General features: G+C 49.5%; 1 protein-coding gene across 4 annotated transcripts in view; it reads right to left on the bottom strand.

Annotated features, from left to right (window-relative positions):
- The window catches only part of LOC149367671 (D-lactate dehydrogenase, mitochondrial-like), a 74,337-nt gene that overhangs the window by 18,939 nt on the left and 29,376 nt on the right, over window positions 1-26,022 (bottom strand). For all 4 annotated transcript variants that reach the window (XM_089556735.1, XM_089556743.1, XM_089556753.1 and 1 more), the window contains exons 4-6: window positions 24,657-24,815; window positions 18,568-18,783; window positions 16,115-16,461 (exon numbers count right to left, since the gene is read on the bottom strand). In XM_089556735.1, coding sequence (XP_089412861.1) covers window positions 16,115-16,461; window positions 18,568-18,783; window positions 24,657-24,815 — 722 coding nt within the window. The remainder of the gene's footprint in view (window positions 1-16,114; window positions 16,462-18,567; window positions 18,784-24,656; window positions 24,816-26,022) is intronic.

Below are 26,022 nucleotides of genomic sequence, written 5' to 3'. Positions count from 1 at the left end.
TGTGACATCAGCAGTGAGGGGCACGCCAGAGGAGCTTCCAGCGCGTGCACACAGGCGGCGTATTGTAAGCGGACCACAAAACAGGAGCGGAAGCAAGAATGCCTTCGGAGGCACAAACACGAGTCCGCACGCGTGCAGTGGGGGACAGCATTTTACGGACCACACCGCTACTTTTTTTCTCACTATGCGTTCATGCAGACAAGCATGTATGCACTTGGACAACGTGTGGGGCGCGGTGCGAGCGCATGTCGCAATGACTGTGTCCGAGAAATGGAAAACCACCGACTTTCCTTTAAAATCTGGAGGCGCCGAAGAACATAAGTATCTTAGCCTAATCACGTATTCAGACTTGGAATGCGACAAGTATGTATAATGCACAACATCGAAAGCATTTAACGCTCCAAGTTACATCAAATTCGCCTCACTCGTAACCAGATTGCTTCCATATACATCCCTCGTGTGATCAGTGATAGAGTACGACACAATGTATTGCTTTCCACAGACAAACATTTAATACCAAATTAGACAACATCCAATGCGAGGCTATCGGAATCGTTTAAAGAAGCGCCAGCCTCGACCTACCTTCAGCTCTTGTCCGATAGCCGACCGGAGCGTGACTCTCTACACCGATGTGCGGCCGTCTTTAAACCAATTGTACCACTGATTAATCTGTGTGCTGCTCATAGCATTGTCACCGAAAGTCGTCTGAATATTCCGAATGGTTTCCACTTGGCTGTCGCCTAGTTTCTGGCAAAATTTGATGCAGTAGCGCGACTCCGGTCTTAGCAACTGTGCAAGGTATACAACCCTCACGTCAACTCACCACCTGTTGAGTGGGCCCCTTAAAATTGGTTTCGTTTGGTTTATAGCGGTTTAACGTCCCAAAGCAACTCAGGCTATGAGAGACGCCGTAGTGAAGGGCTCCGAAAATTTCGACCACCTGGGGTTCTTTAACGTGCACTGACATCGCACAGTACTCGGGTCTCTGGAATTTCGCCTTCATTGAAATTCGGCCGCGGCGCCCTTAAAATTGACAGAAGTAATTACATTTCAATGTTGAAGCACCTGAATGCTAGAATACAACATACCAAACATCTAAGCGAATATGGAACGCACAACGGCACATGTAAGCATCTTTCCAAGCTGTCCGAAAATTGAAAGTTGTCTGATAAAGGGGTTAAATGATCGTCTCTGGATAGTTTGTTTTCGTAGTTGAAGACTGTTGGCTGACTGCAGCATGTTCTGGACTTTGTCTTTCCTCACATCTCGGGTGTTCAGGCTCCGATGGTTTCGTTTCAATTCTTTCTTTTTTAAATCTTCCATTCTGCAGCCTAGAACTTCACAAGATTTGGATATGTGTGCATTGTCCTAGTGCCTGTTTCGGTTCTTTGTGCTTTATGACCCATTCCTGGCAACAGCCTTGGCAATGAGGCGAGCAGTACACAATAATAAAAATAAAATAAACATGAAATTAAAGTGGTGTTAACCCTACACATGCTTCCGGGAGAAAACCTTTAAAACAGATTATGCGTCTTTGTCAAGGTTATGCGCGCATTCCCGCCATCTGAGGCGGAAGACCACAGTTGGGCGGAACGTACCCTGATTCTTCTCCGCTTAACCCAAAGGAAGCATTCAAGAATATAAAAGATCGCAACGATCACAGCAGAGTCAATAACAAGGGCCGCCTGCGATCACACTTACTGCGTAGTTATTCAACGAACACGCGACAGCAATGCGTGTGCTATTGTTCGCTGAAATATGGCAATAAATTAAATGAACGTTGCAAGCACAAAGGTCTGCGAGCAGCAGACGTGCTGGCATGATTTTGTGTACGAGGTCTGTTAGAAAAGTATCCGACTTTATTTTTTTTTACGAACACCTGATGGAATTGACACAAGCACGCTTGCACCAGCCTACCTTGAACCTTCGTGCGCATGCACAAATTTTTTCTCGTCTGCCGATAGCGTCCGTCACTGGTACGCAGCGTTTGAGTGAGGCAGTGCGCAGTGCTCTCGTCGGTTTTTTATTGCAAGGAAAATGGCGGTGCGACAGGAGTCGCGCTACTGCATCAAATTTTGCCAGAAACTAGGCGACAGCCAAGTGGAAACCATTCGGAATATTCAGACGACTTTCGGTGATGATGCTATGAGCTGCACACAGATTAAGCAGTGGTGCAACTGGTTTAAAGACGGCCGCACATCGGTGTAGAGAGAGTCACGCTCCGGTCGGCCATCAACATGCCGAAATGACCAGGTCATTGCCGAAGTGAACGCTGTGGTGACGCGGGACCATCGTGTGACTATCCGAGAAATTGTGGAAGAGGTGGACACCACCAATTTTTCTGAACATTCCATTATCACCGAAAATTTGGCCATGGAGAAAGATGCGGCGAAATTCGCGCCGAAGCTGCTCACGGTGGAGTAAAAGCAGCTTCGTGTTGAAGTCTCACAGGATATTCTGGATTCCACAAACAGTGACACCGATTTCATCAACACCATAATCGCTGGTGACGAGTCTTGGGTGCACAGGTACGACCCGGAAACCAAATCCCAGTCGTCACAATGGCAGCATTCCACGTCACCAAGACCAAAGAAGGCCCGCCAAGTGCGCAGCAATGTCAGAGTGGTGCTGACTGCTTTCTTTGACTCCCTCTGTGTGGCACACCACGCGTACACACCCCACAAAGTAAACATTGACCAAAAGAATACTACAGGGATGTCCTCCGTCGCCTGCGTGGTGCTGTGCGGCGCAAGAGGCCGAAATTGAGGTCAACAGGAAATTGGCGCATCCTTCATGACAATGCTCCTGCACATTCCTCGCACTAAATTCACACTTTTTTCGCGAAAAAGCAGACTGCTGTAGTCCAACAGACTCCTTACTCTCCTGATATGGCCTCCTGTGACTTCTGGCTGTTTATCAAAATCAAGAGGCCATTGAAAAGAGCGCGATTTCAGACAAGAGAGGACATTATGGCTGCAACGACAGCTGAGCTAAACTCCATTCCGAAAAGGGCCTTTTCGGAATACTTCCAACAATGGCAGCACCACTGGGAGAAGTATGTGGAGTCCCAAGGAGACTACTTTGAAGGTGATTAGGTTTCCAACGCTCCAGTTATGCCATTTTTTTTTCTTTGGCAAAAGGTCGGATACTTTTCTAACAGACCTCGTATAGGCGCCGACTGCAGGGGGGGGGGGGGGGGGTGCTGGAAGGTTCCAGCCCTCCCCCCTTACCGTGATTTGACCACCCCAGAGATTCAGCTATGGGGTAAGGAGACAGCATGTCTTCTTTCATGCGGTTTCACACAAATCGACTGAAGAACTATGAGGATACGTCATCGTTGAAGAATAAGCTGGGCACTGTGGCACCGCAAGCGGCATGACGTTAACGAACAATTTCGTCTTTTTTGGTTTAGGTGAGACAAGAATTTCGGCAAATGCTATCGCATCAACGGTGTGTTCCTTACGGTGCTGCTGTGCCCAAGGCTAGTGTATTCATTCCTGGGTGATTTCATTGTCTCACTTAAGCGTGGAGAGTGACGTGACGTGGAGACTGACCCTGGCCCGAACACGCGAAAACTTGCCTCTGAAATCCATAAAATGGCTGCTGACATAGCTGCGATTAGAACTGGAACTAAAGCTCCTATTGAATCACTCGCAGCCTTACACGCTACGCGAGACTCGTTGGCTGAAATTGACAACAGACTCGAAAAAGTTCAACGTAGAATTAGCCAAACAAAGAAAACTTTGTCTCACTTTTCGCGAATGATTGACAATCTCGAAAACGCAAGCAGACGTTCAGATCTTATCTATCGCTTGAATGAAGCAGAAGATGAAAGGCAGGACCACGTTGAACGCGAAGTGGCTTGGTTATCAAGGACAAGTTCAATAAGTGTCAGTTGCAGGAATCGAAAGACTGCACCGCCTTGGTGTAAGAAGGAAGGTAAAACACGGCCTCTGATATTTAGGCTGATTGAGTTCTGGGACACAATTAAGATGCTCAGGAATTGTTCCAAGCTGACGGGATCAAGTTGATGCGTACGCACAGACTTTTTTTAAGGGCTCGAAATATCACGAAGCAGCTTTGGGACAGTGCCAAGCCGAGCAGAGATAATTAAGAGAAGGTTTTCTTGCTTTTCAGTAAGATAAAAAAAAAACAGAGCTGTTTGCCTAGGATGAAGTAAAGCAAGAAAGAGTGCCCATTGAAAGAAGCGAGAGCAACCAAGGAGAAAACTAGTTCTTGGTGTGACAGCACAAAGCCTAACTGTAGTGAATGTCAATGCGAGAAGCGTAGCCGACAAGGCGGCTGAGCTTGAAGCCTTCCTGCTTGAACACACCTGACATTACTACTACTACTGACACTTGGCTTTCCCCTCACATACCTAGTGACGACGTCTTCCCGCCCGGGTACACTGTCCTCCGTAAAGGTGGGGGTCGTGTGGAGATTCTGATAAAAAATAGCTTTCCTGCTGCACCGATGCCTGACATTGTTAATATTAAAGTAGTTTGGTACAAAATTCTCATAGGCAAACTGGCTCTCTATATAGGCACAATGTGTCGACCTTCAAGCTCTAGCGCATATGTATTACATGAATTAACTGAGCACAGAGGGCAAAACGCTTGCCTAGAACACGTTCTGGGCGTGTGTCGGGCTGAACACGCGATATCTATAGATAACATTTGGTTAAAAATGGTCTATGTGAAGTTAAACTTATAGGGTTTCGTTGTCATATTTTGACTTCCTGGTCGCAGCGGCTTTGGGCGGTGCGGAACCGACAGTTCGCTCGTTCTAGACATGCGTTTTGCCCTCTGTACATGCACCGTCACCTTCATTGGTGAAACAGAGTTATACTAACCGGTGACTTTGATCTCCCTGGCATATCATGAGATTTCTTCAAAAGTGGCAATGTGGATAGCGCCTGCGCTCAAGCTCTTTTGGATATGACTTAATTTTGATATCAAGCAGATAATCCTTTAATCCACACGTGTCACCGAGAGCTGCCAAAATATTCTACGCCTTACTTTTGTTAGTGATGAGCAGTGCTCTGAGGGGCTTTCTTCGGAAACAGTTGATGGCCTGGCTGATCACAAAGCGACCAAGTATACTTTTGCATTCGAGTTAAGGTCCGTTGATAGGGTAAGAAAGTTGGTCTACGACTGGGATCGCTCTGACGACTTGAGAATCCTTGAATATTCGGAATTGCCTTATGTCGAGTTCCAGCATCGTTTATGCGATTCTGATGTGTTTCCCGAAAAGCCGTGGTTAACTTTAAAAAATAACATTGAGCACTGCTTGGCAAAGCAACACATGCCCTGAATGGCGGCTGTCGTCGCTACACCTCTTAGAGTCTTTGACGGCACGTCAACGCCGAAGAGCCGGAAAAACTGCGCGGGTGTATAACAAATCACCAGACTCGCTTTGTCGAATGCGCTGAATGCGTTGTTTCTTCGTTGCCGTTGAAATGTGGAAAAAAGTACACAGGCCAGACCGGCAGATGCACTAACGAAAGACTGAAAGAACATAAAATTAACGCCGATCAAGCACGCAGGCATATTAAAATACATATGAGAGTTTCCCCATCCAAAACTTGCATGGCTGAGTATGCACAATGTAAATCGATCGATAAACACACCGAGCAGCTGGTTCGCGAGATAGTTGAGGCAGCTGAGATAGCAAAGCTTGGAGATGATGGTATCAGCAAACCATGCATCTGTACTTTTGACAAAAAAAGAACTGGATCTGTTGGATGTACGATGATTCTCGTGGAAGTAGTGATACGTGTGGCAGAGGTCACGTGTGTGTCTCGAGTGGTTCGCAACAGAGCATAAAGCAATTCATGTCTCGAAATAAACTTGTTGGAAGACAGCGCTCGTGGTGTCCGTGCTTCTGCGCTGTTACTTGATTGAAGACGAACAACCAAGAAGCCCAAGCTGCTGTTCTGACCTCTTAAGCTGAAACTCGCCGTGTTACTTTGCGGCAGCTAATTTACTTACAGCATTTACAGCTCATTACAATCATCTCCGTGCAATAAAGCTTCAGTTGCTAGTCAGCGCCTGTCCCGTCGTCTTCTTTCCTCGTGTCCCTGTTCCTGCGCTGTTTTCCTCAAGATGTACCAACTCGCTCAACTTGCCGTTTTACCGATCTAATGACTCACATGGAGTGTATACAGGAGCACAAGCCGTAAAGGAGAAAACTAAACGTACTGAGACGCTTTGCATAGCAGAGAACGGCACACGTGATCGCCCTTCCGTCGTCATACGGGCGCTGCCCGAGAGATGGCACCACTTTGTCTCGGCGCACAGTAGGCAACCTGCGCATCCGCGCTCTTAGATAGCCACACGTGACACGCGTCAGCTAACTGGGCTACGCTGAGAGAGGCTAGGCAAGGAATGCCGTCAGCTAAACGTGCGCCTTTGATGGTTCAGAATGCGGTCTCATGTTTGTAGCGGCCCAAGAAGCTGACGGGTACAGTTTTTAGTCGTCCATGGATGGACGGATGGAAGATAGGAGCGGCCCTTTTGAAAAGGGGCGGTGTTGGCTTTTTTTCCTTAATTTTTATTCACCTGTGGTATCAAGTGGTCAAATGATTCCCATTTTCTTTCAATATGTTTCCAGTCCTACACTCTATGTCACCTGTCTACTTTTGAGCCACCAATCTTGTAATCTCGCTTTCCAGTAGAGCACTTTAAGCGCCCCCTGGGCAACGCAGGTTGCCTATAGAGTAGGGCCCGGATATATCGAACACCCTTATTAAAAATGTAAAATGCAACAAGACCAGCAGATACTAACTCTGACTGCGTTTTGCAATTTTTTTTACTAAATATTTACTACCATTTTCTAAGCACTCAGTAGAAGTCCGCCCTTCATACCTTTACCTACAACCGCTAGCTGGGACCTTCCTTCCTTCGAACCCTTAGAATCGTTCCTTTAACCAGAAAAAAGTCATAGAAAATAACTGACACATACTGTGATGTGGTTTTGCAATTAAAAAATTCTGCATCGTCAAGCCGTTAGGTGCATTAGCCTGTTTGTGCTAAAGCAAGTTCGCAATTTTGGGTGGTATCTTAGCTAAAGTGGTAAGAGCTGCTAGTTCGTAACTGGGAGTCAGATTTACGGATTATAAGGACGAAGATATGTTCACCTGCGCATGCGCATTGAGCGCTTCGCGCTTATGCGGCACCATCCGATTTGGAGTTGTCTTGCATCTTGAACCTTTGTGTACGCTCGGCATGACATAGCTTCGTATGATGTCTACACGTAATACTCGCCATGTCTAAGCCCAAGCGTGTGAGTTACTGCCAGCTAACTCCTGGGAGCCCTCAACGGTGTCATGCACTTATCACATCAAACCTATAGCTTTTCTATTTTTCCAGCCGACACAAATTTGACAAGCCACGCCAATTCACTGTACCTAGCAACACATGCTAACCTAATAGCATATGCGACAACAGGTACTATCCATTTGCTCAGTAAATGCTAATACGCTCTTGTTTGTGACTGTAGTAGAGCACTGCACGGGCCTGAATCTGAGGCCCAAGCCCGGCCCGGGCCCGAGACCTGAAGCCCGAGCCCGGCCCAGGCCCGCTAAATTATCGCTCTAGCGAGCCCGGCCCGGCCCGTGAATCCCGGAGTGAAGCCTAGCCCCGGCCCGGCCCGTTTCACAGTAACGCTTGAGGTATACTGCTCACTCTGAGCAAGTAGACTGCTACTAGACCGATAAGAAACTGGCCGACAAAGGTTCTGAAGCCACAGTTTGGCTTGCAGAAAGTTGGTTCTTTTTAACCCAGAAGGAAGTGATTAAGAGTAGTGCTCGCCAGGCCCTCTTTTGGACAGTGAACTCGTGTAGGTGCGCAAAGATGAACTGACAAGTTCCGAAAGCCAAATAAAAAGGGCTGCATACTCGCATAAGAGACTACTTTGCATTTCCCCATAATTTTAATCAGTTATATTTTGCCGCCCGGAAGAATAAACATTAAAGCTGCCTAGCAAGCATTGGGATGACATTTTTTAGTGAACGCGATCTCACAGGTTGAACTCATAGCCGGACTGGTCGCCTTTCAGCAGAAAAGAAAAGCTAAAATGTTTGAGTATTTCACGGTGTGTGTGTTTTGAAGACTATAAGCGTCCTAAACTAATATGTCCTTCCAGAATGCATTTCTAATAGTGTATAGGTATGTTTCCGGATGACGAACGATCAATGGTCAATTAGGGAAGGTTAAATTTTACTCTTGCTGGTGGAGGAGAAGATAACGCGCGAATCACGTCATACCTTACAGGGCAAAACACTTATGTCAAACAGGCTGAAGAAGCGAGGAGAGATAGATCTGGTTATGAGATGAGATTTACAAACTCTCGCGAGCTTTTGTGGCTATTTCATTTACGAGACGTTCCGGTCAGCTGATCAAAAAGAAAACCAAACGCGCATTAGTTTATCAATCTTCTTGGATGAGAAAATCATAGCTGTAAAATAAAAGCTATGTTTTGGGGGCTTAAGGGCCCAAGGAGAGTCAGGCTGTGAGAGACACCGAAGCAGAGGACTCCAGATAATTTCGACCACCTGAGTTTCTTCAACGAGCAATGATGCTACAAATTGCATGACTGTCATGCTTGCCGTCGAAGCAGAAATGCGACCGCCGAGGCTAGGAGCATACCCTGGCTCACCGGCTCAGTACAAGCGCCTTGACCACTAAGCCACTGCGGCGTGCAGATAAGGAAATAAATAAGTCAATGAATAAAGCTTAGTTTTTTTTCTCAGCGCATACTATAACCCATAGCTCATCCGTGTCGCTGCTCCAATGCCGCAGTTGTGTATTTCACTCTGCAGTATTGAATGAATAGTCGGATACCACCCGTTTCTATATGGACCCAAGCCCAGCTCGGGTCCGCAGCTTTAAGCCCGAGCCCGGCCCGGGCCCGCAACTTCAGGCCCAGGCCCGGCCCAGGCCCGGCAAAACAGATCATGTCCCGGCCCGGCCCGGCCCGCGGGCCGGGCCGGGCTCGGGCTTTCGGGCCGGCCCGAGCCCGTGCAGTGCACTAGACTGTAGTGCTCTTCACTCGCTTCCTGATGTACTAAGATTTACTGCCCGCAGTTACTGACACCTTTTCTTCACGACTTGCATTCTTTCATTGACCAGAACACTCCGGTTGACTCCCTGTTTTTGGTGTATGAAAAACCCTTGGATATTGCCGCGTCTACAACAATAGCCGCTCGGCGGCTGTTCGGCACGCAGCTCGTGCGCCACGCGGTTCGCTGCTGAAGAAGACGAAGCTCGACGTTCGATCCTGGCCGTCTCGGTGTGTGCTGGCATCATCTCGGTGTTGGCGTTCCTCTGCCGTCTGGACGCGGCGCTACCTGTACCAACTACTACGTTACACTGGTGGAGGTGCTGGGTAGACGTCCCATGTCCAACACCTCTTCAGACAGCCGCTCATCGAGTCCCGACCAGCTACCCCTTGTCTGCACGCCCGTTCACCGCAGCAGCCGCCGCCTCCTGGGACTGGTCCCAGAGTTTGGTCTCCTCCCAAAAGAGGCACGCACTCATCGACCTGGTGAGCATACCACCATGGCTCAGGCTAGCGCTTCCCACTTGACGCTCCAGCAACCCCGCGTGCCAGCCAGCTTCCATGGCGTCACTTTCGAAGACGTTGAAGACTGGCTTGACCAGTTTGAGCGGGTTGCCGATTTCAACCAATGGAGCCCTGCGCAGAAGCTGCGGAACGTGTATTTCGCCCTCGAAGACGGAGCCAAGATTTGGTTCGAGAACAGGGAGGCCGATCTCCAAAGCTGGGATACCTTCCGCCAGCAGGTCCGGGACACCTTTGCTAGCACGGACCGCCGGGATCGTGCGCGGCGCCTCCTGGACGCTCGCGTCCAAAAGCCTAATGAGACCGTTGCCATGTTCGCCGAGGACGTGACCCGTCTTTGTCGGCGCGCTGACCCAGATATGGCGGAATCCGCGAAGCTCCGCCACCTGATGCAAGGTGTGAAGGACCAACTCTTCGCTGGTTTGGTCCGGAATCCCCCGCAGACGGTAGCCGACTTCATCAAAGAGGCGACCGCCATTGAGCGGGCCTTGCATCAACGCTGCCGCCGAAATGACCCCTTGTGCGGTGAGCCAAGCGCCAGTGCGGCTTCTTTGAGCGTGTCCAGCGACAATGCGTCGCTGCGCGAGCTCATACGCGCTGTGGTCCGTGAAGAGCTGCAGAAACTGACCCTTGCCTCGTCTGACCCGACGGCTGCGGCTCTTACCGAGGTTGTGCGCGACGAGATTCGTCAAGCATTTTCACCGCCTCCTCCAGTCATGCCGGAGCCACGCCCCATGAGCTACGCCGCGGCTCTCCGTTCCGAGTTGCCACCTGTGCAACGCTTGCCGTACCACCCGCCGCCGCCAACCGCTCCGCCACCGTCATTCTACCAGCGGCCTCAGCGAGGACCTGCCATGCGTCCACCGGCCCGGAAGGCGGCTGTTTGGCGCACTTCTGATCAGCAGCCGCTCTGTTACCATTGCGGGGAAGCCGGCCACCTGTATCGCCGTTGCCCATACCGTGAAATCGGCCTCCGGGGTTTCCCACGTGACGCTCCTTGTCCCCGTTTCGGTGAGCGACCCCACGAAATAGAGGAGTACCTTGCTGCCCATGACACCACATCTAACCGCCGACCCCGATCTCCGTCTCCCGCACGCGTCACATCGCCCAGCCGCCAGGCTTTCTCAGATGGACTGCGGGGCCGGTCTCCAAGCCCGCGCCGGGGAAACTGAAAGCGGCGACCTCAGGGGGGAAGGTTGCTGACAGCGGATATAACGAAGACCCCCGAACGCCGCCGGAGCGCGATGCCGAGATCCCGACGCCGCCGCAGCACGATTCTGTGAACCCGAGTTTCCCTGACACCGATGCAGTTAGCGCCGACCTCCGCATTCACGTTGACGGGCACCCAGTGACTGCTTTAGTCGATACAGGCGCGGACTTTTCGATCATAAGCAAGCACCTCGCGGATCGCCTCAGCAAGGTAAAGACAGCCTGGGATGGACCTCAAATTCGTACTGCTGGGGGTCACCTCATGACGCCTGTCGGAAGATGCACTGCTCGAGTCACCATTGCCAATTCTGCTTTTGTTGGCACTTTTGTTGTTCTGCCGCACTGCTGCAAAGACCTGATCCTCGGAATGGACTTCTTGCGTGAGCATGGTGCCATCATAAACCTTCCTGATCGTCTGGTAACATTTTCGACCCCTGGAACGATTCCAGCCGACACCGAACCACGCAGAGTGGCCCTGCGCATAATCGACGCCGATGTGACCGTCCCTCCGCGATCCTGTGCCCTCGTTACCGTCATTTGTGACGACCTGTGCAGTGCTGACGGCGTAGCAGAACAGAACACTGCGCTTGTACTCTCTCATGGGGTCTGCGTCGCCAGAGGTATCGTCACGCTACGGAACGGCCTGGCAGATGTCCTTCTAACGAATTTCGGGACCGAACGGCAACACATCGCCAAGGGCACTGCGGTCGCATACTTCGAGGGCATCGCCGAAATTAACGACTGCCTTGCCCTCCAGAGCGAAACGTCCATTTCTTGCACACCTCAGCTGATCCTCGACGTGAACCCAGGCTTACCCCCAGCCGATAGAGAGAGCCTAGTCGGCCTACTGCATCAGTTCCAAGACTGTTTCTCGTCTACGTCGGCAGTCAAACAGACGCCTCTCGCTAAGCACCGCATCATTACGGACTGCAGTACCCGACCAATTCGGCAAAACCCATACCGTGTCTCACTGCGGGAGCGTGAAGCCATAGCTGAACAAGTCAAAGAGATGCTGCAGGATGGTGTTATTCAGCCGTCGAGGAGCCCGTGGGCTTCGCCTGTGGTTTTGGTTAAGAAGAAGGATGGTAGTCTGCGATTTTGCGTTGACTACCGGAAGCTTAACCAGGTTACCAAGAAAGACGTGTACCCGTTACCACGCATTGACGACTCTCTTGACCGGTTGCGGCACGCGCGCTACTTTTCTTCGCTGGACTTAAAAAGTGGTTACTGGCAGATCGAAGTTGACGAGCGGGATCGCGAGAAGACAGCGTTCGTGACGCCGGATGGCCTTTATGAGTTCAAGGTCCTTCCTTTCGGTTTGTGTTCAGCTCCAGCAACATTTCAAAGAATGATGGACGCTGTTTTGTCGGGCCTGAAATGGCAGACGTGCTTGGTATACCTGGACGACGTTGTTGTATTTTCGCCAACGTTCGAAGAACACCTCCAGCGCCTCTTGACCGTGCTACAGGCTATACGATCTGCCGGCCTGACGTTGAAGCCCGAGAAATGCCACTTTGGTTATGAGGAGCTCCTTTTCCTGGGCCATGTCGTCAGCCATCGTGGAGTCCGGCCGGATCCTGCTAAAACAGCTGCCGTCGCCAACTTTCCCACTCCTTCGGACAAGAAAACGGTCCGGCGTTTTTTGGGCCTTTGCGCGTATTACCGGCGGTTCATTGCCAACTTTTCCCGACTTGCTGCACCGTTGACGCATCTTACAAGAGAGGACGTCCCATTCACGTGGACAGAACAGCAGCAGCAGGCATTTGATGAATTACGGCGACGCTTGCAAACCACGCCTGTCCTTGGTCATTTCGATTCTCGTGCGGAGACTCTCGTCCACACAGATGCCAGCAACGTGGGTCTCGGTGCTGTACTCGTCCAGTGGCAGGACGGCGCTGAGCGCGTAATAGCATACGCCAGCCGCACTCTGTCTCGTGCCGAATCTAATTATTCCACGACCGAAAAAGAATGCCTTGCCGTGGTATGGGCTGTGACAAAATTTCGACCTTACCTGTACGGCCGACATTTTCAAGTTGTAACCGACCACCACTCTCTCTGCTGGTTGACGAACTTACGAGATCCCTCTGGCCGCCTTGCGCGTTGGAGCTTACGCCTTCAGGAGTTTGACATGTCCATCGTCTATAAATCAGGGCGCCAGCACAACGATGCCGACTGCTTGTCCAGATATCCAGTCGAGGCTGCGCGCGACGACGACGAACCGGACTTTCCTCTCATCGCAGCCGTAGACGCAGCGACTATTTCCAGTCAGCAACGTGAGGACCCGGCGCTGAAACCTCTCATCGACTTCCTGGAAGCACGTACCGAGGAGGTTCCCCAGCCCTTCGCAAGAACCAAGTCCTCCTTTTGTCTGCGCAACAACGTGCTGCACAAAGCCAACTTTTCTCCAACCGGAAGCGACTACCTCCTCGTCGTTCCAGCGAATCTCCGTGAAGAAATCTTGCAGGCGTGTCACGACGAGCCCACCGCAGGTCACCTCGGCTACGCCCGCACTCTGGCTCGGATCAAAAAGAGCTATTACTGGCCTAAGCTTGCGGCGACTGTACGACACTATGTGCGCACGTGCCGTAATTGTCAACGACGAAAAACACCCCCTGTCAAGCCAGCTGGACTTTTACATCCCGTTCAAGTGCCCAGACTCCCGTTTGAGCAAGTTGGCATGGACCTTCTCGGCCCTTTTCCAACTTCATCTTCGGGAAACCGGTGGATTATCGTCGCTACTGATTACCTTACGCGCTACGCTGAAACCAAGGCCCTCCAGCGCGGCACAGCAGCCGAGGCTGCGAAATTTTTCGTGGAACGCATCGTCCTCCGGCATGGCGCTCCAGCACTAATTATCACGGATAGAGGCACCGCTTTCACTGCCAAACTCTTGGAATCCCTCATGCGGCTGAGTGGCACTACTCACAGGAAGACAACCGCCTACCATCCCCAGACGAATGGCCTGACCGAGCGCCTCAACAAAACTCTCGTCGACATGCTGTCCATGTATGTTGACGTTGAGCATCGATCTTGGGACAATATCCTGCCATATATTACTTTCGCGTATAACACGGCTCAACAGGAAACCACGCGGAGGACGCCCTTCTGTCTGTTGTACGGCCGCGAAGTGTCGACAATGTTGGAAGCAATGCTGCCCCATGATGGCCGCGACCCCGACGTTGGCGCCGAGGAGTTCACGCTTCGCGCAGAAGAAGCTCGACAACTTGCAAGAGTGCGCATCCTGAACCAACAAGACCGTGACGCCCGACGTTACAACCGCCGCCACAGACTGATGACGTTCGCCCCGGACGACAAAGTGTGGGTATGGACCCCCATTCGACGCCGTGGCCTTTCCGAAAAACTGCTCAAGCAGTATTTCGGCCCCTACCGAGTTCTCCGTCAGCTAAGCGACGTAACCTATGAAGTCCTCCCTGACGGGGCTTCCCGGACTACTCGCCGTCAGCAGAGACCAGAGATTGTTCATGTAGTGCGGATGAAGCCCTATTTTTCGCGAGACATTCAGTGACTACGTGCTGTGCGTTACTCTGTTTTTTTTTGTTTCTTTCTCCCTATTTTCTTGTTAAAGCATCGGGCCGATGCTCTTTCCGAGAGGGAGGGTAATGCCGCGTCTACAACAATAGCCGCTCGGCGGCTGTTCGGCACGCAGCTCGTGCGCCACGCGGTTCGCTGCTGAAGAAGACGAAGCTCGACGTTCGATCCTGGCCGTCTCGGTGTGTGCTGGCATCATCTCGGTGTTGGCGTTCCTCTGCCGTCTGGACGCGGCGCTACCTGTACCAACTACTACGTTACAATATGGTCCTCCATGAGCGCATGACACTTAAATCTTAACTTTGACCCCTTAGTTTTGGAATGGACTCACGGCTTCTTAACTAACCGCCAACTATTTGCTTACGCAAACCCACATTCATCCCCGATTCCTCCCGCCCTTTCTGGTGTGCTTTGACGAACTGTCCTTGGTCGTATTCGCTTGCTGATCTCTATTCATGGTCTACCTTATAATATCGCTTCCGAAATTCGCCTCTTCGGTGGCGGTTGCGGCATACATCGCCCAATAACTAACGACACAGATGTTTCAGTCTGCACGAGGACCTTAACAGAGTACCAGTATGTCATGATACACGTATCATGACATTAAATCCAGGACTTGCCTGCTATCACAGCATCACCTCAGTAACTATGTGACTTTCTACTTATTGTATAAACGATATCTCGTCGCCCTTACAGACCCCTGAACAAATACTTAGGTGTTAATTTTTTCTATGATGTAGCTTGGACACGCCACGGCCACGTAAAGAGCATCACCAGTTCCGCTCGCTGGCTATCCAGCCGTCGGCGTCGCAGTTCGGCGCTTGCACCACCCTCTGTTATATTGCTTGCCTACGAGACTCTCCGCGCTAAGCAGGAACATGGTAACTCCATTTTAACCCTCATCAAACTAACCTAACCACTGCCCCTGAATCTATCTAGCACCACGGCACTTAGAGCAGCAGTATTACAGCATTACTGATCGACAACCCCCGCCCCCATCGTATAATAAACCCGACTGGCTCGTTTTCACAAATTTTATCATTCATTTCCACCCGGTGAAAAGGTTATCACAACACCGTACCGCTTTTTCCGCAATACTCACCCCAAGAACGTGTTCTTAACGCGTACTATTTCATCAGCGAATCTCTTATACTTCCAAGTACTTTACAGGCACTGTTGCCCCCAGAACTGTAAATTCCTGGCAACATTTCTGCTTCTGGTGACGTTTTTGTGGTGACTTGGTGAAAATTCTGGCTAGTTTTGAAATCGCGTGGCCATGGATTGGCTACTTTCTGGGTACTTTTACCATTTCTGTGGGTATTTCTTGAGTTTAGGACCTGGCAACACTGTGCGCAGTCGTGTTTGAACTTGTGTTTCAAATGGTTGCTCCCGGTCCCTCGACTAGCGAAGACGCTGAGACAGCCCGGCGTAACGACCACAGCAGCGGTGCGAGCAGTCGAATTAGAAGCAATGCGTAGAAAACACGCGCGTGCCCTTACAAAAAAGTTTTAGACAGTCTATAGAGTGTCTATAGACTTCTGTCAGTAAAGTCTATAGACTGTCTATAGACTAATCCTAGACAACCGTTTATAAGCAACACAAGTGCCATAGACAGTCTATAGACAATCTATAGATTTATGGCCATACACTTTTAGTAGACTTTTGTCTATAGACAGTCTATAGACTATGAATAGACAAAAAGCAATATCTATAGAAGTCAATAGAGTCAATAAGGAGTCTATTATAGACTATGGCCACTGGCCACCAAGCCCACCTGGTGGCCAGCTTGTCGGCGACCTCCTTGATGGTGGCGTACTCCTTGGGGTCGCTGGGGTCGAACAGCATCATGGTGTGGAAGTTGCCGTCGCCCACGTGCCCCACCACGGTGCCCTGGATGCCGTGGCGCGCGATGTCCTCCTTGGCGGCGGCCACGAGCGCCGGCAGCCGCGAGATGGGCACGCACACGTCCGTCACGTAGCAGCGCGTGTTGGGCCGCAGCGCGCACGTCGCGTAGAAGATGGCGTGGCGGGCCTTCCAGAGCCGGTTGCGCTCCTCGGGCTCCCGCGCCCACTGCAGCTCGCCGGCCCCGTTGGCCTGCGCCAGCTCCGTCACGGTGTCCACCTGCGGAGCACAGAGACAAGACACGTTCCAGTTGCAATGGCCTGTTCAGTTAGATGACTACGTTCTAACAGCAAACAGACTCTCTAAAGATAGAATAAGGTAACCACAACCTTCCAGCAATCGTTTTTCTTAAAGACTGCCCGTGACAGGAATGACCTCTCTGCTGAAGAAGAGTGGAGCGACCTTGCAGCGTGATTTTAGACTGCTAGGACGTTTATGAGGATCCATAACTACAGCGCAACAGGATAATAAAGGGCGGGCTTCATATGGCGGATGCATATTCTAGCTTTAGGTCGAGTACGAGTGGCTCGTAAGCGATAACTTTCATGTGATTAGGGACGAGGCGAAGGTGGCGTTTAATAAATCTCAGTGTTTTGTTAGCTAATGATATCACGTTGGAAACATCTGTATTCCATGTCATGTAATTAGATAATGTCACGCCTCAGTATTTGAAACATGGTACCAATTCTATGAACTGCTTAGAGATTTTGTACTGAAAGACAGGTCTGCTATGGCGCTGTATTATGGAATGGAGCTTACATGAGCCTGGGTTAAGGGTCATGAGTGAGTTTTCACGCCATTTTTCTATGTGATCAAGGTCCTGTTGTAGAGCTGCTTGATTAGTAGAGTCAGTTACTGGGCAGCAGACTACGCAGTCCTCAGCAAGCATTCCAATTTGGCAACACGCATGTTGCAGGAGGTCCTGTACATATACTATAAAAAACAAGAGAGGCGCCTGATGTTACAGGAAGAGAGTTGGAAGACTGGTTATTTACAATGAGCGATTGAGAGCGATTTGTTAAGAAGACTTGGATCCACATTACTATGTTAGGATGTAGGTTTAAGCACGTTTAACCATGATAGTTTTATTTTAATCGTTGATGCTCATCAAGTTGATGCGGTACTTTGTAAAATGACTTAGCGTAATCCACCAAAATAGCGTCAGTCTGAATGTTAGTGTCCAGGTTAGCACGTAAATAAGTGAGGGACGTAGCTAGCTGTGTTTCGCAAGAATACCCTTTGCGAAAACCGCGCCGAGATGCATGGAAAAATTTGTTAGCATCTAAGAAGTCCATAATGTGCGAGTATGCGACATGTTCCATGAGTTTATTGTTATAGGTAAATCTTACATTATATGAAACAATTGCGCTCATAAATGGTTTTTCGCTGAAAAATGTTCTTGCGCTGAATTATTGGGTGTGTATTATTATCAGCAGCTTAGTATATAATAAATATAGGCACCTAAAACTTCCGAGAACAAAAAACTATTAATGCTTTAGTCTGCACGTTAATATTTTTCTCCCCTTCAAAAGTATTTTTTACTTGGTCAAACCTGGCCCTTGGAACAATTTATCTATCTTGCAGATTTTTATCCCAAGAAAGAAGAGTACCAGAATTGCCATAATTAAACGTCGTGTTGATATTCGGAAGTTTTATGGATAACCAGATATAGTCGCATCAACCTCCAAAAAAAAAAAGAACAGAACTGAACAGCGCTAAGTCCTGACGACGACTAAGAAAAATGAAAACATTTTATTTTTTTTTAACTTTGGCCGCATATTCTTCTGCATATCAGCGTTCAGAAGCGTGAAAACCATGTTGCATTATACGGACGCTGTAGCATAGCGCCGCTTTTGTAGCGTCCACGCAAGTGCAATCCTTCAGAGGGGGAACGACCAGAGTTCCTCTGAACTTCAAGAGGCTTAACTAGAACACCGAGATCGCATGAAAACCCCTCCTGGACTTTTGACGAGGGCTACACTCGTTCCCTTTGGCAACTTTTGTTCGCTCGCATCGTTGCAGAGGGACCATCCCTTACAAAAAAAGTTCTACACAGTTTATCGAGCGTCTGTAGAATTCTGTCTATAAAGTCTGCAGACTGTCTATAGACAGATCCTAGAGAGCAGTCTATAGGCAATACAGATGCCATAGACAGTCTATAGAAATCTATAGATTTATGGTCTTACACTTTTAGTAGACTTTGGTCTATAGACGATCTATAGACTACGAATAGACAAAAAGCATTATCTATAGGAAGTCAATAGAGTCAATAATAAGCCGACTGTCTATAGGTGATATCACGCGCGGTCGGAGAGTGGGGCGCACCTGCTCGCGGACGGCCTGCTCCGAGGAGCCGTGAAACTCGAGAAAGAGCGTCGGGGTCTCCTTGAAGTCGGTCTTGTTGTAGCTGTTGCACGCCTTTATGGTTTCGTCGTCGAGGAACTCGATGCGTGCCACGGGGACGCTGCACTGCAGGGTCTGCACCACGGCCTCGATGGCCGCCGTCACCGTCGGGAAGGGACACACGGCCGCCACCACCACCTGCACCCACAGGAGGATTTTGAGGGAAGGAAACGGCGCAGTGACCGCCTCACATCTCGGTCGACACCTCAACGGTGCCTTAAGGAGAAAGAAGAGGATTCCGGAGTAATTTAGACCACTTGGAAACCTTTGACGTGCATTGACGTCGCACAGCCCTTACAAAAAAAGTTTTAGACAGTCTATAGAGTGTCTATAGACTTCTTTCTACCGAGTCTATAGACTGTCTATAGACAAACCCTAGAGAACAATCTATAGGCAATACAAATGCCATAGACAGTCTATAGACAACCCATAGATTTATGGCCATACACCTTCAGTAGACTTGTCTATAGACAGTCTATAGAGAATGAATAGTCAGAAAGCAATATCTATAGGCAGCCAATAGAGTAAATAAGAAGTCTATAGACTATCTATAGACGGTTCGAACCCGGGTACTCCGACTGAGCAGCCGGCCCAGAAGGGAGGCAAAATCCAATAAGGTTTCCCCCCGTTGAATGCTGCGGCAAGAACGGAAGTTACGCGGCAAAAGCATGCACGCCTCAATAGCAAAGAGAGACAGGCGGAAGGAGCGGTAAGCAAACGCTCTGGATCCTGGAAATTCTCTCACAATTAGCGGCGAAAAAAATACTCGGAACCAAGCTGCAAGGGGTCAACCAAAAAAGAAGGCAAAGAAAAAATGAAATTAAAACTGAACAAACCAGGTTCAACGACAGCATTCAAGAAACGATCATAGATAAGCCATGTAATTCGTAAGGATATCCTGGACAAGGAGAATATCTTAACGCATTAAACTGCCCTCGATAACTCCTACCGCTTCGATTTCGGTATGGTGTCAACGATGTGTTGTGTAGTTTCTTTAGACAAGTGCATTTAAAAATTCCAATGTAGTCAAAGTAAATATTGTCCAATAGTTTCAGGCTGACTATTTTTCGCCTAGTATTACAGACTCCCAGCCAATACTACCAAGAAAGTGTGAGCTCTTTATGCTGCAGTGATAATTTTTTAGGCAAACCTTGCGGGGCATTTCTGCGAATTTTCTAACCTGTCTGCGAGAGCACGAGCAAAAGCAAACGCGTGCTACGCAACCGTATTCTAACACTGGCCTAACATTCGTCACGTACAGTGTTTCCTGCAATATCTGAGGAGCGCTCCTAAACATCCTCTCAAACAAGTACAAACCAAGTGGGATGACACTCTCTGGGAATGCTTTCGGCATAACATCAGTGGGACGAAAGCACGGCGACTGCCCACCACAACTATACGCCCGTCAGCTTTCTTGTGCTGGTGTATGTGCGGTGCTGTATACCTGTCTTGCGTTAAACGTGGAAAGTTACTACTAAAAGAAAAGTATCTTTTTAATGCACAACGCCGTTTTCACCTTCAGTAAAGGGAGAAAAGAGCGCTCCTGAGTGACTCAGCAAGGCAATCTCATCAGCGAATCTCAGATTATTTAGATATTCTTCATTAACTCTTATCCCCAACTGTTCCCAATTCAGGCCTTGGAATACCTCTTGCACACAGGCGGTGAAGAGCATTGGCGAGATCGTGTATCCCTGCCTGAGGCCCTTCCTTATAAGTTTATGGTTAGGTTTATAGTCTATGGGGGTTTAACGCCGCTAAGCAACTCAGGCCGCGAGGGGCATCGTAGTGAAGGACTACGAAAGTTTCGACTACCTGGGGTTCTTTAACGTGCACTGACATCGTACGATACACGGGCTCTAGAATTTCACCTCCATCAAAATTCGACCGCCGCGGCCGGGTTCAAACCCACGTCTTTCGGGTGAGCAGCCGAGCGCCATAACAGCTGAGCCACCGGGGCGGCCTTTCCTTATTGGAATTTTATTGCTGACTTTATGGAGGGCATTGGTAGCTGTGCAGTTGCTACAGATATTTTCCAGTAGTTTCACACGAGGCTCTTCTACACCCTGATTCCGCAATGCGTGTATGACTGCTGAGGTTTTCACTGAGTGAAATGCTCTCTCGTAATCAATGAAGGCTATTTAGTAAAACACGTTGCGGGGTAGTTGGTTATGCATTTTCTTTCGTTAAAATTTAAGCAGCGCTAACTTTTAGGACGAATACACAGAGGACATGACAGGACGGGCCTACAGGACGGGCGCTGATAGTTGGAGAGGCCTTTGCCCTGCAGTGGGTGTAGTCATGATGATGATGATGATGATATCGATGATGATGATATCGATGATGATTATGATGATATCGATGATGATGATGATGATATCGATGATGATGATGATATCGATGATGATGATGATGATGATGATGATGATGATGATGATGATATTGATGATGATATCGATGATGATGATGATATCGATGATGATGATGATATCGATGATGATATCGATGACGATATCGATGACGACGACGACGACGATGATGATGATGATGATATAGTGGTTGGTCATATTTTACGCATTTCTCTATAACCTGACTGAGAAAGTGAAGATGGTCTATTGTCAAGTGTCCCTTACAAAAGCCTGCCTGATCATTTCGTTGATTGAAGACTAAGGTTGTCCTCATTCTGTTAGTGATTACCTTAGTGAATGCCTTGCAGGCAACCGACAGTAAGCTGATCGGTCTGTAAGTATTCAAGTCCTTGGCATCCCCTTTGTTATGAATTCAGATAATGCTAGCGTTCTTCAAAGCTTCTGGTACGCTGAAGGTCATGTTTCAATGCGTATACAGGGTGGCTAGTTTTTCTGGCACAATTTCCCCTCCGTCCTTCAACAGATCCGCGATAGCACTGTACATGCCCGCCCTTTAGTACTGTATACGCCTCATCTGTGCTCCTCACCTTGTTAAGCCTTATTACATCCCAAGTAACACCCTCTAGTTCCTCGAACAGCACTGCTAATCTCAGTGGATAAGGTTGTAGCGTTAAACATTGCCAGATTCGGTTTTCAATGGAGGCCTGTCCTGAGCCAGAGATTCTTAGCACCCTCCGCGGCGTCACATGCACGGTGTAAGAATACATTTAGGTGCTGACACTGCGCCCGGCGGCGCAACCAGATTGTGTTCGCTCCTCCTTGCGCTCCGCAGCGCCCCCGCGCCGCTGCGGTCGGCGCATGTACTAGAGGGCAAACAAGATCTGTGCGCGGTCTCCGCCGCGGCGGGCGGTCAGTGTCAACACCTAAATTATTTTTACACCGTGGTCACATGTCTGCCCGCCGCTTTGGTCAGTTGCTCCACACCGGCTAGAGAGTGAGGGCCGAGGGTAAACCGGTTTGTTCATAGAAGGTTGTGACCAAGTACTACACCAGGGTGGCCAAATACTGTTCTGAACACAATACGCCATATCAATACGAGACTTCCTAAGCTGTAGAAACACAACAAAGAGAAGCGTTAACATTCCTGGCTGAAATGACTGCGACGGGAGGAAAGAACGTAGACGACAACGTAGATTAGCGTACGGAATTAACGTACGGAATTAACGTAGATTAACGTACGGAAGAAAGGCGTAATTTTCACATCGTGCCACAACCAGAAACGCTTCATTATCATGCAGCATCAGCCAAAAGGTGATCGCATATTTATTTTCGTTACGTCTAATCAGTACGACCTCAGCAATTTCTGTTACGGTTCTTATTGTGCTTATTTTCACAGCGTTGCACGTGGTGAGGAGCTAGCGCAGCCACAGTAGTGGCAGGGAAGTGTAAAGTGATACCCTGAATCTGATTAACCCCGTATGATATGCGATGTCAGTGCCAGGTTATGGAAAATCTCAGAGTCTAAAATTAATCCAGACGTCATTACTACGCCGCTTCTTATAGCATACGTGCATACTCGAAATAGTAAGCCTCACCCACCATACGAATTGACTGCGTCACGCAGTGACTACTAGTATGTCAGTCAGGTATGACTACTTGTATGTCACCATTAGAATCAGGCCTTACTGAAAGCGCCAAGGCATGAACTACTCTAATATATTTCGTGCGCGTGCAGAGTATATTCTAGTATCCCGTATTTTTTACGGTGACGTTTACATGGCAACCGTAGTTGGCTTCCAGTTAGGTGTAATATCAAAAAATCTCAATGCAGTCTTTAATAGGAAGCCACTTCGGCACAAAACTTTCTTGGTGCGAACGCAATGACAAAGGGAGATCTTTCTTTGCAAGCGCTATGCGCAGCGAGCGAACGAACAAAGGCGAATGCGTCGCGAAGCAGACGGCACTCGATTCTCTGAGAGCCACCATGTACCACGCCGTGACAGGCTGGGGGCCACTACGAGAAAATCTCACTGTACTAGGGAAAATCCTGCCACTTTTACGCCATTTTACTCCGAGCGTAAATTCACTCACGCCCACGCAACCGGCCCCTGGTTCCGTCAGAGTGCATCTCTGTGTGGCTTGCAAAGGACGTTGAACTTTGTTGAAGGTGATGCTGCTCCCTAGAACGGGACAGGACTCGGCAATGCAGAGGCCGAAATCGTCGCAAAGCTTTCTTGTCCCCCAGATGCGGGAATTTCACGACAGCAGCCGTCCTCTGTGGGCCAGGGCGTGCCCCACCTCAGACAACGACATGGCCGAGGAACAGCAGTTCTTTGAATACAAAGCATCAATTCTGCAACTTCAAAGTGAGCCCCTAACACCTACTTGCTTCAGGCACTGTTGTGTGCCGCTTGAGGTATTGTCTTCTTTCAGCGAATACTTCGTCGTCTCGGTGAACGAGACATGTCTACCACATGATGCCTGCTTGCAAAATGTTCATAACGCGTAGAAACGTTGCTGACGCAGGAAAAAATCCTGAACGGCATGAACTAGAATAACCCGTCTGGCAGATGAAGGCCGTCTTTCGGTCTTTCTCGTCGAATTCGATCGGCCGGCACCCATTCCTGAGGTCCATCGACGAGAAGACCTCGGCCTCACAGGGCTGGTCGAAGGTGTCTTTCACCGTTGGAAGCGGGCAGACGGCTCTCTTCGTCGCGCTGTTTAGTCTCCGGTTGTTCACGCAAAACCGTAAGCTCTCGTATCTTTTTTTTTTCTTTTTGACGAGGAGAATTTTCCGGCGCTCTTTAAGAATAAGAATCAGAATCATGTTTATTCAGCATCATGTCGGTGTTTAGTGCGTCGACAAAAAGCCAGTGAAAGGCTTGACGAGGCCGACGCCCCCCACAGAGGCATTGCAATGGTACACAACATGAGAGCTGTTCGAAGGCTGAATGACCTCGTCACGTAGCATCTCGTCGACCTGTTCCCGTACGGGTAACCGTTCCTGCAGCGAAACTCGTATAGGGTGTGCGGAGGGCACCGGTGTTGACCCAACACTTTACGTAAAAAGATGTGCGGAACTACAAACACTCGGGATGAATCTAGTCACCTCTCGCACCCCAAACTGATAAGGCTAATAAGAACTTCGGCAGTGTCCTTTCCGTGCAGTTTCCAGATTATTTCCGTGTGATGTAAACGATACCATACGAAGCCCATACGAATTTCAACTTTCCCAAACGCGTTTTCCATACAGTCTATGGAGTATGTTCACATACTCCATGTTCATACTCCATACAGTATGTTCACTTCTGTGCAAGCTGTACGGAAAACAACGAGGAATTGCCGCAATCGTCGTATGGAACGCTTCGCTAGGCGTCGGCACCAGACAATTGCGCCGCTGAAGGGAGCGCGGCGAGTACAGATGCTACGCTGGGAAAGGGGGTTTTCCGAACAGAGCGACATCAGTGTAACACCGTCCAACCATCAATTACCGAGAGAGGGCACGCTTCGAAGCAAAACTTAATCTAACCGGAAAATTAAACCACTGACCGAGCAGCAGAACTCTATGTAGCCCCTGCGTAGTTTGCCAGCCTCGCTCAGTTGCAGTGCGGGCATACCACGTGAGTCATGAACTCGTCCACTTACCTGCGGTAACGAGGAGAGCCGCAGAGTGGCCTGCGTGATGATGCCCAGAGTGCCTTCGGAGCCGACGAACAGGTTGGTCATGTTGTAGCCCGCCGACGTCTTGCGCGTGCGGCGCCCTTTGCCGGCAGTGTTGATGACCGTGCCGTCTGGGAGCACCACCTGCGGGACAGAGTCGCAGCTAAGCTCACAGGGTCTCATATGGTTGGCTCGCCAAAGCGTTCTCCGAGCTCACTGGCCCCGAAAATTGGCAAGCGTATAAGCCGTGTGGCGTAATGCGCTGACGTCAACAACAGATGTGCCGCATGGATTTTTTCGCGGCTTCGCATGCCACTCGCGAATGCGATCTGTGCCAGAATGAAGACCACGCGCCCTCCCCCCTGGTTTCCACAGGGCTTTCCCTCATCTGCGCCAGCTGTAGGAGAGCCGAGCGTACCCGGCGCTACGACTTCGCCTTGCGCTCTTACCCGAGGACAGCCGACGCGTGCGTGTCGAGAGGCGTCGCATATAGAGCCTTCGCTGTAAAAAGTGGCGCAAACGAGTTGTGGTGCCTGATCAAGGGTCCAGGGGAGACTGTGGCGCCATCGTTCTACACCGCATGATGATGCGCTAATGACATGGATAACAAAGCCATCTTCCTTCGAAAAAGAACAGAGGTGTATGGGGGGAGTATCGGGATTTGCACCATACGGTGGGTGCTCCCACAGGGTGGACGCTTCATACAAAAAGAAACAGCGGCGTTTTCGATGAAAGAGGGCTATACTGCTAACGTAGTCGATTCACCAAAAAACATGCTGTCTGTTGGCCTCCCCTTAGACTGAAGGGTGGAAACGGCGTGACACATGATGTCACTCTGGTCAAATGTTTAGGGGAATCCCCCAAGGTGGATAGGAAGAGGGACTGCTCTGGTGAAGCGGTGGTCCTGGGTTCGAACCCCGGGCCAGGACGAATTTTTCTTTAACTACGAAGTTTCTGAGAGAGCTGTATAGCTTTCCTTTGTAGCCGTATGGCTGCGCTCGGGTGGATGCCAATGAGTAATTACTCCCTTATTACATGATGGCACTCTATGGGCGTGTTTTTCAATCACAGCGCCGCGCATTGCCGCTCCTCTCGTATCTGTTTCCTCACTTCCCCAGAAAGAGTAATGTTCATAGAAGTCTACAACTACCAGATAAGGCTCTGGCAGTTGGTTCTAAAAGGTTGTCTAACTCAATGTGGGATACTTTCAGATGTGGCTCGCGATATACGGAGCACACTGTCATAGTTTTATATGTAAGCATCGTGGCTGCTACGGCCTTTAATTTGGTTTGAAGTTGCTTTAAGTTATAGTCTGCACTACAATGGCGACTCCACCCGAAAGCTTGCTCAC

The sequence above is a fragment of the Amblyomma mixtum genome, chromosome 1, assembly GCF_055824585.1.
Source record: "Amblyomma mixtum isolate Tamu chromosome 1, ASM5582458v1, whole genome shotgun sequence".
NCBI lineage: Eukaryota > Metazoa > Arthropoda > Arachnida > Ixodida > Ixodidae > Amblyomma > Amblyomma mixtum.
Note: the sequence above shows the minus strand (reverse complement) of the source record. Positions and strands in the feature narration are given on the sequence as shown.